This window comes from Bicyclus anynana, chromosome 7 (genome assembly GCF_947172395.1).
Source record: "Bicyclus anynana chromosome 7, ilBicAnyn1.1, whole genome shotgun sequence".
NCBI classification, from domain to species: Eukaryota; Metazoa; Arthropoda; class Insecta; order Lepidoptera; family Nymphalidae; genus Bicyclus; species Bicyclus anynana.
The window spans coordinates 5384002-5399093 of NC_069089.1; the positions used below are offsets into that span (position 1 = coordinate 5384002).

A 15092-nucleotide genomic window follows, 5' to 3' on the forward strand; every position below is an offset into this window, starting at 1 on the left:
TTTATGAAAGTTCACTCAACCTTGCGAAAATATTATTATAATAATACTCGTTAAATAATAGTTCACTTAAAAATGATCCTCATTAATCTCATAGAGGGTATAAAAAGTTCTGTTGATAAAGTTGATAGCAGACGGTCGCACAAACGCAATAATCGACGAACTCGGTAATTGTAATGTGCAAGTATAATTGCTGGATCTGCAGGCCAATTCACTAAATTTGACATTATACGAAATTTACCTACTAGCTATTTTTAATAATTCTTAGGTCACGTGATTTCGTATTCACTGTTTATTTAATGCTAACTGATCAAAATTGAGATTGTATGTATGTATCCAGTGCCTACTGACAACCATTTGTGGATATTAGGACTAGATAGATGACATTGCCTAGTTCGCATTATGATTTTTGGCTTTACGGAATACAAAAAAAATCGGTTGTCTGTAATGTCAGTTTACTGGCGATAGTTGAACGTGACAACGTCATGAGAAAATACTGATAGAATGGTTGCATTTTTTAAAAGAAAATGTTCGTTTTTCTAAAATGCATTTTAATTATCTTCGTAGACGAGAATATACTTTATTTCTTGTAAAAAAGTTGGCAACCCTAGAGCGAGGGAACGACGTATGACGGTTTTTTTCGAGTGTGCAGCCGGCTCCATCGAATTATAAGACGTTGTCACGTCAAAATGCGTTTGTTATTGAATTGATGGTAATTAAATCAGGTAGATAAAATACGTGAAAGTTAATGAATTGGCAGGTTGTATTCCTTGCGGCAGGCCCTACAGTATGCGATCAACATAAAGCATAGAAAGATCACAAAATTGGTCGGATTCTTACACTCACCAGTCTCCGCTTGGGCTTGATGAGGGGTCGGTTCTGTCCGTTCATCTTGTAGTAGAGTCCGCAAGCATTGCAGAGGTAGTGGCCGGTGCCGTCGCGCCGCCATAAGGGCGTACTCGTCGCACCGCAGTTGACGCATTCTCGACCCTCTGCATACGAAGAATAAGGTTTAGAATCATTTGTTGACAATAACTATACAACTAATTTAAACTAAGTACGATTGAAATTAAAAGCTCATTTTGTTAGTGTAATAACATTGATGTATAAGTTGTCAACTAAATACATAAATTATGGTCTCTAAACTCGTGTGCTGTTGCATAGAAGGTATATTGAAAATTCAAGACTAATTAAAAAACAAAATAAATTATTTTTAATATTTGAAAGATTTTACTATAAAAATAAATAGTAATCAAATAAACGAGATATTAATTTATACAAAAAAACGAAACACATATTAGAGTAACATAAAAATCAAGTGAGTTAATTAAAAAAAATTATGCGTATTAGAGACACGCCTACTCTTTTGAAAATCTTTGTTACTACGTATTTCAAAAGCAGTGTAAATTGAACTAGATAAAGTGTTTAATTTGTTTATGGTATATGGGGAACAAATGTAAGATTAAAATTATTTTATTATATTATTCTAAGGACATTTACTCAAATAGCCTTATTTTCAAATAAGCGAACCAGTTAGTGATTAGTCGCAAAAGCAAGGATATTAATGTCACACAGAAAACAATAAGTGCGTATAAATAAATAAATAAATGTTAATATTTATTTACCGGTTTCCTGGCAGGCTGGGGAAGACGACAGAAAATCACATTCAGAAACATTACCAATCGAATATTGACTGATTGACTACCATAGAGCATGCGGGTAACATACAAATCACACTAATTCTATTATCTCTATAAAATATGCGCTATAAGTTATAATGCAACAACAATGAAAAATAAAAAGTTCTGTTAAGGCTAGGTTTAGACAGACAGGCACGACTCAAATAAAAAAAAACTAAATTAATATAATTAGACAAAAATTCTCGATAGTTGAGTTGTTATACTAAACTGTCAAAACGCAAATATCAAAGATACAACATAATTTATGTTTAGTATGTAACTTAGTATCTGATTTATGAGGAGTTAAGTAAGAACTTTCTCTTTAATTGATAAACTGTCATTAAAATATCATGAATATCATGAATAGGCTTAGTAGGTATCTATGATAGCCAGACATACCTCATTTTATAGATGTTGAAAGTTTTTCAGCTTACTCCTAAATTAATGTGGTGGCTTTGGAAGATAACGGCTTTCAAGGGTCCAGACCATCGGCTGTCCAAATAAAGTTTATTTTTAAACAATGTTTTCGTCTTGATTTGAAAAATCATATCCCTAGTTGCCAAATACTGAGCTACGCAGCAACGTCTCAAAAACACCGTCGAAATTTTTCAAGACAACTTTAAAGGTTTCGAACTCGAACTTTAACGAAGCTGAAGAACTTTTAGCCTTCATAAAATGTGGTATATCTGACTATCGTATGCTCCTGATTTATTTCAAATGTCAAATACAGGACGTTAAGAAATTTATATGTATAGCTCGCTATTTCGCACACCATCTAAACCTAACCTAATGAGGGAAAGCGAGCGAGTTTCGCCCGTAGAAAATATCAAGATATTTTTTTACACGCAAGGAAAACAAAGAGAAAGTTACGTTGCTCGTTAATAAAGCGTCATACCGTACAATTATTTAATAAAAAACTTGTTAACATAACGTTGAGACAATACAAACTAACAATTAATACCATTATCTACTGTTATGATGATACTTATTTGCGTTTACACATGATCGTAATAATGCTGCAGATTTTTCATATTTCATAGTTGTACAGCAAGCCTTAGGTAGCGGTTGATACGACAGACGCACACGACTGTCGCGACGCAGTTAACAATACGAAACAGCATACAATATGTCGCTGAAGCACTAGTACTAATATGTACATTATAACGCATTTCAATCGTGAAAGTCGCGACGCGTTGGCCGCATGCAACTGTCGTAGATGCTACTACCTAAAGAAAACTACCTTTAAAATTTTTACTTTGTTCTTCTCTTTATAACCTGCTATAAAGAAAAAAGCTATAAAACCCAAGCATCAAATATATGCCACATTTAATGTATCCTGCCCTAGGGCTATAAAATCTGGGAAGTGTTCTACAATGAATCCTTCTACGGAACCCCACGAAAAAAATTAAAACCCTCTACATGGACAATAATAACTATCATTAAATCTAAAAGTGACTCACGCGATGATGTAAAAGAGACAATAGGTCAAGAATTTATAAAAATAAAAGGCATATAAAATAATATACGTAACACTAATAAAAATATGCACGAAACCCATTCATAGTTACGTACAAAAGCGAGTTTCTTTATGAAAAAAAAAATATGTGTTGCAAAAAAGATTCGAGAGCGATGCACTAAACAGAGCGTAAAGGAGCCATAAGTAATACCTACATGCTAATTTTCACTATGTGTAATTGTAATACGTATACAAGTTTATAACAATTTCCAACGCAAGCATTTCAACCGTAAAATACATCCGTATGACTATAAAAAAAACGCCTGTTTAGGACGACTTTTTGCGTCGGCAGTAATGGCTACAGAAGCAATAAAATCAATCATGAACGATTAAGTACGAAAGCTGTTGTTTTGTACCATTACGAGTTGCATGCATTTTAAACATGCAGTATGACTATTAGAATTTTCCCCAAGATGAGCAGCCCTCTGGGAAAGTATTAAACAATTCGTATTAATTCACTTCATAAATGTATCACCACCATTTTGGTTTCCCCTAAAATTTCCCAGTTAATCATTCCTATAGTAAAAATTGTGACAATAAACACAAAGTACATATATTTTTGTAGTTACGTTAATTTATTTTTGTCCATTAATTATTTAATTCAGGTTAAAATACGTCGAATTTATGATATTCCGAGCAAAATCAAATTTCACATAACTCGATTTCTTAGAGGATGTTCACATGTGAAGAGCGTGAACCGCCCCTAATCTTTCTCCAAACTCGATTACCGAAACGATTATTTATCGAAATCGATTTAAAAATCCATTTAAACATGCATCCTATTCTCCAGTCTCACAAAGTTAACGTAAAGGTTGCTGTACCTTTATTTATATCACAATTTAAAAAAAGTTTAAGTAGTCATTGATAAAAATTATAAATATAAAACTCGTTGATCAGTTATACAATTCAGTGTCAACGGCATTACTCATTCGGAAGTGTGTAAAAATAACCTCAAACCGAACAAGTTTATTACCCTAGAGATGGTATCAGTAAAGTGTATCGGTGAGTAACTATACCATAATAATAATATCTACCTAGATCTGATTATCCAAGTCCCCAGGTAGACGGAGCGGCGCACTGAATAAATAATCGTTCCCGCGCAAGGGACTAACAAGAAAGGTGAAAGTGCTCGACTATCCGATAGGAAAAAAAATCTCCTTACAGAATGTTCCCCAGCTCAAGGCAGAATATCCATTTATCTTTTTTTCATGTAAAAGCAGATCACAACCGGCAATTAAATCGCCCGGACCTTATCGAAAACTTATTGCGATCGAACCGACAACTCACTTTTTGGGCTAACCCTTTATTTTTTGTACGTCGATAAAGCCTGTAATTTGTTCCCAAGTTTCTAATAAATAAACACCAATAACGATTATTATTAAAAAATAACAGGATATTACAAGTAACGTGGAGTTTTATTGAGGTGTATCTCGCACGGCGACTGATCAAATTCAATAGTAACGTCTCTATTGATATTTGTGAAAGTCAGTGCGGCCCCGGCGGCGGCGGGCCGACGATTACAGTCCGCTGACCGGCCGAGACGCCGAAGTCACACGTATTATTAAAGTTACAACGAATCTGATTAATTGCTCCACATAAAAAACAATTCGAATCCTGTTAAGTCGTAAATTGTGGCGTGCGTTAACTCCTTCGCACTGCGCGAGTTATTACTTCATTTCTCTTCTGGTTTTGACTATCGAATGATCTAACGTACGCCGCTCGCTGGACGTGATTCAGACGTGAAATAAAGATACCATTTAGTGTGCACGTAACGGTGCCCGTCCAGCTAGAGATAAACCTATCCTGAACTGCAGAAGTTTGAGCGAAAAATTCCAGCGTTCGTTCAAAATTAGAATGCGGCTCGCTCTTTATTGCCCGGAGTGACGCGCGGTCGTGACGCGGCGGTGCTACGTGACCGCGATAAAAGATTTTCATCTGCCATATTTACGTAGCCGAGTGGGCGGTTTTTATTTTTCGAGAGTCTCCAAGCGAGCGCACTCGGCCCGAGAGGAGTGCGCGCGATTTTCACACGGCTCGCGGACGCTGGGAAAATGTGCGCGGGTTTGCTGATGCCGCGGATTGGGAATCACACGCTACTGATTGATGACTGAAGACTAACCTCCCGGACACAGATCTGTGCAGACTTCCAAGAGGCAAAGGAAACACCTCTGCACATTCTATGTATCTGATTTCCCAGCTAATACATAAACGCAACCTCAAACTAGGGCATTTCGTCGTAATAGTAAGCCAGGAATCAACCAGTATTTAAGGGAAAATCAAGTCAGTGGCAATCAAGGTGATACAGAGATTTGCAGAGCTAATACTTTAAGAAGAAGAAGAAGAAGACGGGCCGTTCTTCCTCTGTAAAAACGGGAACGCAGTTACGTACAGTGCTTACGCGGTGTAGAGCTTGGTAATGTAATTTAAATGAAGGACTAATTCGCTCCCGTGTACCGTGAAGCCCACCGGCCCATCAACACGTAACGGTGAGGCTATTTTGCATACAAACCATTAAATTATTGCTCAAAACTTATTCTTTGTTGCGCTACAGAGGCTGTTATTACAGCCTAATTGTATGCCTGTATGCAAATAGATAATTTTATGGAAGCCAATAATATTGTATTGTTTCATTGGGCGTCGTAACACGTGTAAGTACGACTATTTACTCGTAGGATCTCAATGTTAATTCACTCAAATAACAAATTAAAGATCTATGAACTTGAACTTGATAAAAGTTATTTAGTTTGGACGTGTCTCATCTGTTGCATACATGTGCTCGTGAAGGTGATACCCAATAGTGTGCGTGTAACCAAAACCTACATAGGATCACATGTAAAGTCATTCAAAGATTAGAATACATTATTCTCATTCCTAAGTTGCCAACAAATTCCGGGCGATTCCGGGCGGTTCATTATCACATTCATTATCATTATCAACCCATATTCAGCTCACTGCTGAGCTCGAGTCTCCTCTCAGGATGAGAGAGGTTAGGCCAACAGTCCACCACGCTCGCCCAATGCGGATTGGCAGACTTCACACACGTAGAGAATTGAGAAAATTCTCTGGGTATGCAGGTTTCCTCACGATGTTTTTCCTTCACCGTTTGACACAGGTGATATTTAATTTCTTAAAATTTTCGGATTTCCGGATTCGAACCCACACCCTCCGGAATCGGAGGCAGAGGCCATATCCACTGGGCTATCACGGCTATCAAATTGTAAAACAGCGCAAGATATAAACACGTACAATTGTATCAATACCTTACCAATAGTAGATACATAAACCAAGTAATAGAGCGACATGTAAAAAGGAATAAAGCCATTTTTCACGGCGCATGCACAGAGCTGGCGTATTTGCCTTATTATCATACGGCCGGATAATTGCGTTTGACGCCACAGCGGTCGACTGCTGTAATTACCCACATCTGCATGTGAAATGACGCGGTCTCCCCGAGATGTACTGCCAGGAATGTTTTAAATGGGACTCTATGAAATGTTCAAAGCAATCGGCAAAGTCAATCGAATAAGGAATATAAGTACAAGAGCTTTTGTCTTTGAGAGAGAGTTGTCCCGTATTATTGGTACCTGTAGGCAGTATACGCAGTATCGGTTGAGAAGGTCTTGGGCTTATCAATGTCCTAGAGTTGGAAATCGATGGTATCACTCCAATGGGCGTTGACGAGTAATTTTAGCCGTTAATCCTGCAGGCTCTTCACTGTCTTTGACGTATGCTAGTTGACTTAAACGAAATTGAGATTATTTGTAAAATTGTCATCCGGTACTTACTGGATAACACACAGTAGGTAAATTCATCATCATCATCATCATATCAGCCGATGGACGTCCACTGCAGGACATAGGCCTTTTGTAGGGACTTCCCAACACCATGATACTATCTACTGTGACGATACTGAGCCACCTAGGTAGGTAAATTACATTTTGTCAATTGGTTTGATGTTTTTTTTGTTTACAATAAAGACCAAAATAGTGAATAGGCCAGCAGCAGGCTAATTCACTATCTTCGACGTATCCTACTTGACATTTTTTTGTTTTATTATTTTGAAATTGAGATTCCATGTAAAATCGTCATCCGGCGCTTACTGGTGGATACCACACAGTATAAGTAAATGACGTTTTGTTTTAATGGGTTGGTATTAAAGACTAAGTTAGTGAATAGGCCAGCAGGTCCACATTGAAGCAGCTAGGTGTGTCTAAACTCTAAATCCCCGCTTCTACAAGAAGTGAGGCCTGGCGAGGTGTGATTGGAGAAGGGGATCTGACGATACCGATACAAGTTATTAGATTTAAGGCTGCTCTAACATAATGCTTATTAAAAAACATAAAATGTTAAAAAAATTAAAGGCTGCTACAACTGTTTTGAACAAAAATCAGTAGATCGGTAAAGAAAGTTTTGGATTTTAACTAACGTCGCTCATTGCAAAACATTCAATGCTACTGTAAATACAAACGTAATTATACGTACATAAATACAAAACTCATTAAAAAGTCCGCAAAGTACACTTTTATAATGAATTAATCACTGAATTTCCGTCGAAGTCATATGCAAATTTTTAAAATGTTGATGCAATTGTATCCCACTGTACCGGCGAACCGTGTCGAGCCGACTGTACCTATTGTTACTTACATATTGTTTCGTATGTATATTTAACACAACATACACGTTAGAAGCTTACAATCAAATAGTAGAATAACTCCTGTGTATTCTTTAGAAAAGAATAAAAACATTAAATACTTAATCACTTTTCCAAAATTAAGTTATAATTTAATTTTTAGATAGATAGCAGAAAAACATAAAAACGCTTTCTAATAATTATCTGATAAAATTTCTTTCTGATGGTAGGAAAGTTTACATATACTGTCAATCAATAGAAGTATTATACCAATGAATCTTTTTAATGGTAGACGTCCACAAATCCCCATCGTGCGAGTACGTAGCTATCTGACCTATTAAGTACTAAAATATATTTGATGCGATGTGTTTGTACGATGCGGATTAGTGGACGCCTGCCATAACAATTACTATAAAAATTTTTTTCAAAAGATCAAACATTTCAAATTGATTTGATTAAAAATAAAATATTAATAATTACCGTTCGGAATCATAAAACTGAATAAAATAATGTTGAATTAATCGATTTTTTTTCAAAGCAGTGATTGAAATCTCAGGCTAGTATAAAAAGATTGCATTCAACAAAAATAATAACACTACGACGCCACCGCGTCTTCATTCCTCTTAGTCGGCCGTCCGTGGCATACAGTATCACTCCATTGAAAATCGTTCCCGATTCATTCACACTGATTTCAGACTTACCACTTAGATAATAAAGATTATAATTCCCTACATAGTTTTAGATAGTAACGTTATCTCTGTACGGACCGTATGAGTCTACTAATTGGTTGCGCAACTTTCCGCGAAACATCTTTGTTGCAACAGTACCTACGTGAGTTGCATGGAAATATAGTAGTTTGATAAAAGATACAGACAAATATGAATCATAAGACCATTTGTTAAGGAATGCGTCTGAGCTTTGGAGATAGGTTGTTTTGGTAATTCGAATTATAGTTAAAACAAGGATTGTAGTTTAAATTAAATGGCATTAAAGTGAACGCGGCGCATTGTTTTAGAAAGTTCAGAGACTTTGTTGATAAAGTTTAACATTAATCCGTAGAATTTATTATCACAAACTAGAATATTATCAGATACCACAATATAGAGTACGAAAATCCGAATTCTAAGTAAAAACTTTTGAAATGACAAAATATTTTGTGGCGTTGTTCACTTCACATCACTTGTTTACGCGTGCAAATTATGTTTTAATACTAGCAATGGTTTTATATTCACGAATAGAGAAATTATTATGTGCTTGTTTCATCAACTGTTAGTTGAAAAAAAATTAGCAAAAAAAATTAAATGACATGAACTGACAGTGCCAATGGGAACTACGGGAAAGAACTGAAAGTCTGAAAATCCTAAAACTTCATAATTTAAACGGCTTGAGTTAATGCATTGGCACCGCCATCAAAGTGATCAGAAGGTAGCACATTAGATGTTATTTTTCACTCTTTAGTTTATTTTTTAATTCAATGGATTCTTTTTGTTAAAAAGATTTTATTTTTCTATTTTTATTGTGTCCTAGCATAAGTAACGGAAGCGCCACAGTACGGGGAATTTCGTTATTTTCAATTTTAACACAAAACTACTGAACCGATTGAACCGAATGTAAAAAGAATTTTTATAATTAGTTAAGAAATGACTAAGTTATGAGGTAACAAACAATAAAAAAAATACATACGCTTCAAATAGAGAACCCCCTCCTTCTTTTTGAAATCCGTAAAAAATACAATATTAGAGATGTATACTATAGTGACTAATAAAACTTGTACAGGAGTACCATTAGGCCACTTAAAAACAGTAAATCTAATAAGATTTGCATAACAATTGTGTTAAACGAGAATATTTAATTTCTTCTAAAATGCTCTATAGCTTCGAGGTCGTATCTGCAACAATGGAATGGGCCACATCCGGCCAGCATTATCATAACATTGCTTCCACTAAGTATAACCATGCCAATACGACTATAGTTTAAATGTCGACTTTACTCAACATTTGCTTTACTACAACTACTTAAAAAGTAAATAATGGGATTATAATTTCTTATTTCGATTTGAGGCTTTAGGTCCCTGGTCATCGGACACCAAAAAATGTATTTAGTCTATGTCTGAAAAATTGATCCATGGATCAGGTGACCCAAGAGCTGGTGTCTATTTAACCTAAAGTGTACCCCTCGCCATCCAGATGGATAATATCGCCAGCATACCTATTGGGTACCTTGCCATTGGATAATCAATTAGGTATGGAGTATTTTTCATAAATATTTTCTTTTTAATATTCTGTAAAAATTCTTAGTTTTAATTAATATTATTTAAAGTAAATTTTAGTTTTAGTACGACAATGCAATATCTTATTTGTTACTTTAGTGAATAATGGCAACATTCTTCACGGCATTGCATTAAATTATTTAACTATTAATCGATTATCCTATGAATTAGTCAAATAAATTAGGTATGCTAATCTATTGACTAAACTGATTGAGAGATTTGAAGCTGACGCAACTAAGTAATAGTTTTATAAGATGCACGCTGTAGATTGACAGATAGAAGATATGGAATTCAATTGAAAAAAAATTAAAAGAAACAGCATCTACTAGTAAAAACGAATTTGAATTTGACTGAGTTCTAAATTAGTTAATTGAAACCACAATAAATTAACTTTCTTAATTTAACTAAAACAATAGTTTATCTATGGTTTTCGAAGGTTTTCGTATATTTTGTATTAAAATATGATAAGATCCTAATCCTCAGAAATACAACTATCAAAAAATTTGTACCAGTTGCATAAATACTATTGGATGAAATATTTTAAGAAGTAGATATAAACTATGAAACGAATTAAAATATAACATAATAACATAAACTAGAACAGAACAGTCGTCCACAGATCATAATAACAGATTATTAATTAGCCTATTAATATTTATTCGTTTGATATAGTCAATATTTTCGTCCTTTCGATATCAATGGCGGCCTTGCGATAAAGATCCTGCTGAATATCGAACGTGGCAAGGCTTTGCTCAATTTTCCTTGAACCCAGCTCTAGAGGTCGACCACGGGCGCATTTACTTAGAATACCTTCTCACCTATAACTGACATGGGTACCTACCTATTCATAAGATTATTCATAAACATAAACAAGTTTAATTATACAAAACCTTTTCGTTTCTTATCCAAATATTAGTAATCTATTGTTTTTGAAGTTTCTAAATTGCTTTCAATATTTTAATTGAGTTTTGTGTCTGATCAATTATAATTTTGAAGTTTAGACAGTGTTTGATTATATCCGGAACGGTGTTTGATAAAAGTCATCTAACATTGCTAACAGAATTTCAATCACGATAAAGTTATTTCAAAAGAACAGCAACGGAAGTAACTAGATACGTTATCGAAAACAAAATGCAATCACCAATAAAACGCCAGAGAAAATATCGATCCGAATCATTCTGCCGACTTAATAAAGAACTATGGAGCTTCACACTTTTTATTCCTATTCAACATCGATGCAATCGTCGATAATATAAATCAAGACAATATTCAATAAGAAATATGATTTCCGATGATAGCAGCGCGCACAATTATAACCGCGACCCGTATTGACAGCGGTTCCACTTTTTCTGTTGCAATTAACACGACTTTTTCACTACGCCTCTAATTATCCCTGAGAATCCATTAACTAGATTAGATCCACTCGTGAGATCGGAACATGTAAATCCGAGTTAGAATTTCACAAAATATTGAATAACCATAATTGCACTCAATTGAATGTTTGCGTTAGCATGTTTTTACTCCGTAATGAGAGACAATAAGCGACCGCTTTTTGTTCCCTTCCATTGTTCAGATTAACTATGAGCGTTATAATTACATATTTATGTATAAAATAAAGCGCCCGTAATACAATTACTGTTGAGCAATTCTCGGTAATATGAATATTCGTCATATTGTGTTGGCTATTGCGAAAACTTTTGAGTCCAATTGTTGGGGTAACAATGCAAGCATTAGTAGCAAAGGTCAGTAGAACAATATTACGCGAAATCAAGTTTTAATTGTATCACCGAATTTACCTTCTATCGTACTAAGTTTCACTGCTTGCTTAGTCAATGGTAATCTACTTTATTTCTAACTAATCGGGCATATTTCACCAAATTCACGTAAGTTTCTAATTTGCTTGTGTACTTTCATTTTTGTTTTCTATAATATCACCACACTTTTTAATTGGACTCTGAAAGTTAAAATTTTCTATTTTAATAATAAAAAATAAAATGTTTTTTTACTAATTAAGACCAACTTTACATTATTTATAATACGTATTCTATCAGTGGGAAATGAAACAACTTCATCTTAGAAATATGAATTAAAAAGTAAATTAATTAAAATGTAAGCCCAGTTAATCTCATTAACTCATCTCAAAATTTGGAGTAAACAGAGACTTTCGTAACCACCGCATTTCGAATATTGTCTTGAAAATAACAATAAATTAGAAATCCGTTAAGTTTTGCATTAAATACAATAGCTTCGCCTTTAGGTAATGGGAACTTCACTATTTAACCAGTCGCGTAAATAAGAAGTTTCACATGTATTTACATAAAACAAAAGTAGAATTCTCTATTTTGTAGATTCCAATTAAAAAAAGAGTCGATGTATGAGTACGAGTAAAAATATTCACGAAGCTTTATTTATAGAAATTCTTACTTGGTGACTGTATTGAATTTTTATTCATTGATTATGAAACACGGCTAAATCTCACGTGTTATTAGGTTGGAGTTTTAGCCGTGTTTCATAATCAATTAATATAAATAACACTCACGATAGTTTAAATATTTAATTTTTGTTTTTGTTTTTCGACTCTTTATTATACTTTTAGATTTTATTTTCTCTATCGCTTTGTATATTTGCAATAGATCATTTAATCTTCAATTGTAGTTTACTAATCGCTTAAACTGGATTCATATTGACATCCAAAGGTTAAGAAATTGCAGGAGTTTATTATCGTCATAGTTGTATTACATAGTTTAAAGGGAACGTGGTAATATTTGCCTTATCATAGTGCCGAGGGCAGCCGCAAAGGGCCGGTCTTTTAGCTTTTGGACTCTACCGAGACAAAGGCTTGCGAGGTCACAGAATTGTTAAAAGACCACATAAATATCAACGAATGGTGAAAGCTTTAATCAATGTCAGTTTATTGAGTCAGTGTAGCCAGCAACATTGATACTTTTAAAGAGTTATATATACTACAATCAACTGCTGGAAATATAGTCAAACCTGACTTTATTTCGAGGACAGTGGTTCAAATATCAAATAAAAATCTCAAATTATACTTTATTTAGGACGATCTTAAACCTCAGATCAGTAATTTGGAGATTTCGGCCTAAAATTCTAGTCTCCATATCTTATGGGAGACTAGAATTTTACTCGTTTTAATCGTAGGAAGGAAGTATTTCATAATCGTAAATAATATTAATTAGGTTTATGATGATAACATTTTGGCATTCCTTAATACACGCAATTTTTGTAAGACTTCTTACATGTATAAAGTTTTACAAAAGTAAAAAGTAAGAAAGTATATAATTAAACTGAGATCAAAATATTATACTTTACAGAAACGAGTAAAAATTTCCAAATCGCAAGATGAAATTCAAATTAGGAACGTGTGGAAGATCAGAATTTTAAAAGCATTGCAATGTTTCGACACAATAATTAAAAATGGCATCCGGATTTCAAACAACATAATAATGTTATTCGTTAGTGCATAAGGTAATTCAAATCTGAATTAATTACCATGAATGCATTTAGAATTTATTATTCACACAGACAACTAAGGTCTTGTAAAGCTAGGTCACAACTTTCCAAATAAAGTAATTAATTGCACCCGACTCGATGTAGAAGATATATTGTGGATTAAATATTTATGTCAGCTATGGATACATTTTGATAAAATATGATTGCATTGTTGATGTAAATCTAATAGGTAACTATGAAATAAGCCATCACCTGCCTATTTTTAATCACAGTCTATCTGTTGGTTGACCCCCCACCAGATGGACTGACGACACCAAGCAAATCGCTGGCTGGTAGATTGAGACCGTGATGTTTGGAAATCCGTACAATAGACATATGTCCAGCAGTGGACGTCCATCGGCTGATAATGATGATGATGTCATAACAGAGAAGATAAAGAATGTTTTATAATCACCCCATTGATATAGTATTATTTAAGTATAAAATAATATTCGTTAGGTAAATTTATTAGTTGACCGATTAATTGACCGATAATAATAGCATATTAAGTAATATTTTTAAGTAAATTTCGAGCAAAGAGATAATCTCAAAGATTACCTCCTCAACCGATACGATAATGCTTTTAAGAGATATAATATTCCCCTGAATAACCTAAAATTACTATGTGAGAACATACAAAACGAAAGCTAGGATATTGGGAAAATCTTCCAGTGTTATGTCGTTGTATTAAGGTTAATGAAATAAAGCAGTATTAGTAACCTCCACCAGTAGCAGCAGTTAATATAAGCGTTATAGTGACGTCACGAGTAACCATTGTGACACAAAGTGTAACCAACCCCAGTGCGACCACGCTTATCTGAACACATCTGGCTCTTTAACTATAGGATAGAAAGATCGAACTGAACATAACTTTTGCAAACGGCAGACAATTTGTTGTAGCAAAAGTACGACAATTTGTTGTAAAACTTTAAACTTTAAATGCGAACAATTTTCAATGATTCAATTAAATTCCGTTAAGAACATCCTTTATTTTTTTTAAGAATAAACAAATTAATAAAAAATATTTTGTTTGCAGTATATTATTACGGTGTAAAGTAGAAAATTCACCTACTTTTTTTTAATAAAAACCAAATATGAAACCGAACAGTGTAAAATAAATCTTTTTAACTGTTAAAAAGATATCCACGTCCATTGTTTTTAACATAATATAACAGCAACGTCATTCAATTCCATACCATTTTAATTACAATGAAAAAAACTTTAAATGCGAGTATTTTACCGTTTAAATAATATTTTTTTCCATTAAGAACATCCTTTAATTTTATGAGAATAAATGTTCTTTTGCAAATGTTCTTTATTTACATGCAATCACGATGTAGATTCACGCATAAAAATTAAGTTGCAGCTCGACTGCACTGTAGTAGAGAAAAAGTAAGGACACAGCACTTGTCTGAGCTGTTCTTTACGGTAATACGTTGCTGTAAGCCTTTCGGAACCGACAAAAAAGTATTACGTCTGCGCTCGACCGTA

The 15092-nt window shown here is 34.1% G+C and overlaps 1 protein-coding gene across 3 annotated transcripts in view; it reads right to left on the reverse strand.

Moving 5' to 3' along the window:
* Positions 1 to 15092, reverse strand: part of LOC112058203 (GATA-binding factor C) — a 155371-nt gene that overhangs the window by 84070 nt on the left and 56209 nt on the right. For 2 of the 3 annotated variants that reach the window (XM_052882436.1, XM_052882434.1), the window contains exon 4: positions 838 to 989. In XM_052882436.1, coding sequence (XP_052738396.1) covers positions 838 to 989 — 152 coding nt within the window. The remainder of the gene's footprint in view (positions 1 to 837; positions 990 to 15092) is intronic. The other variant, XM_052882435.1, reaches the window with a different exon arrangement.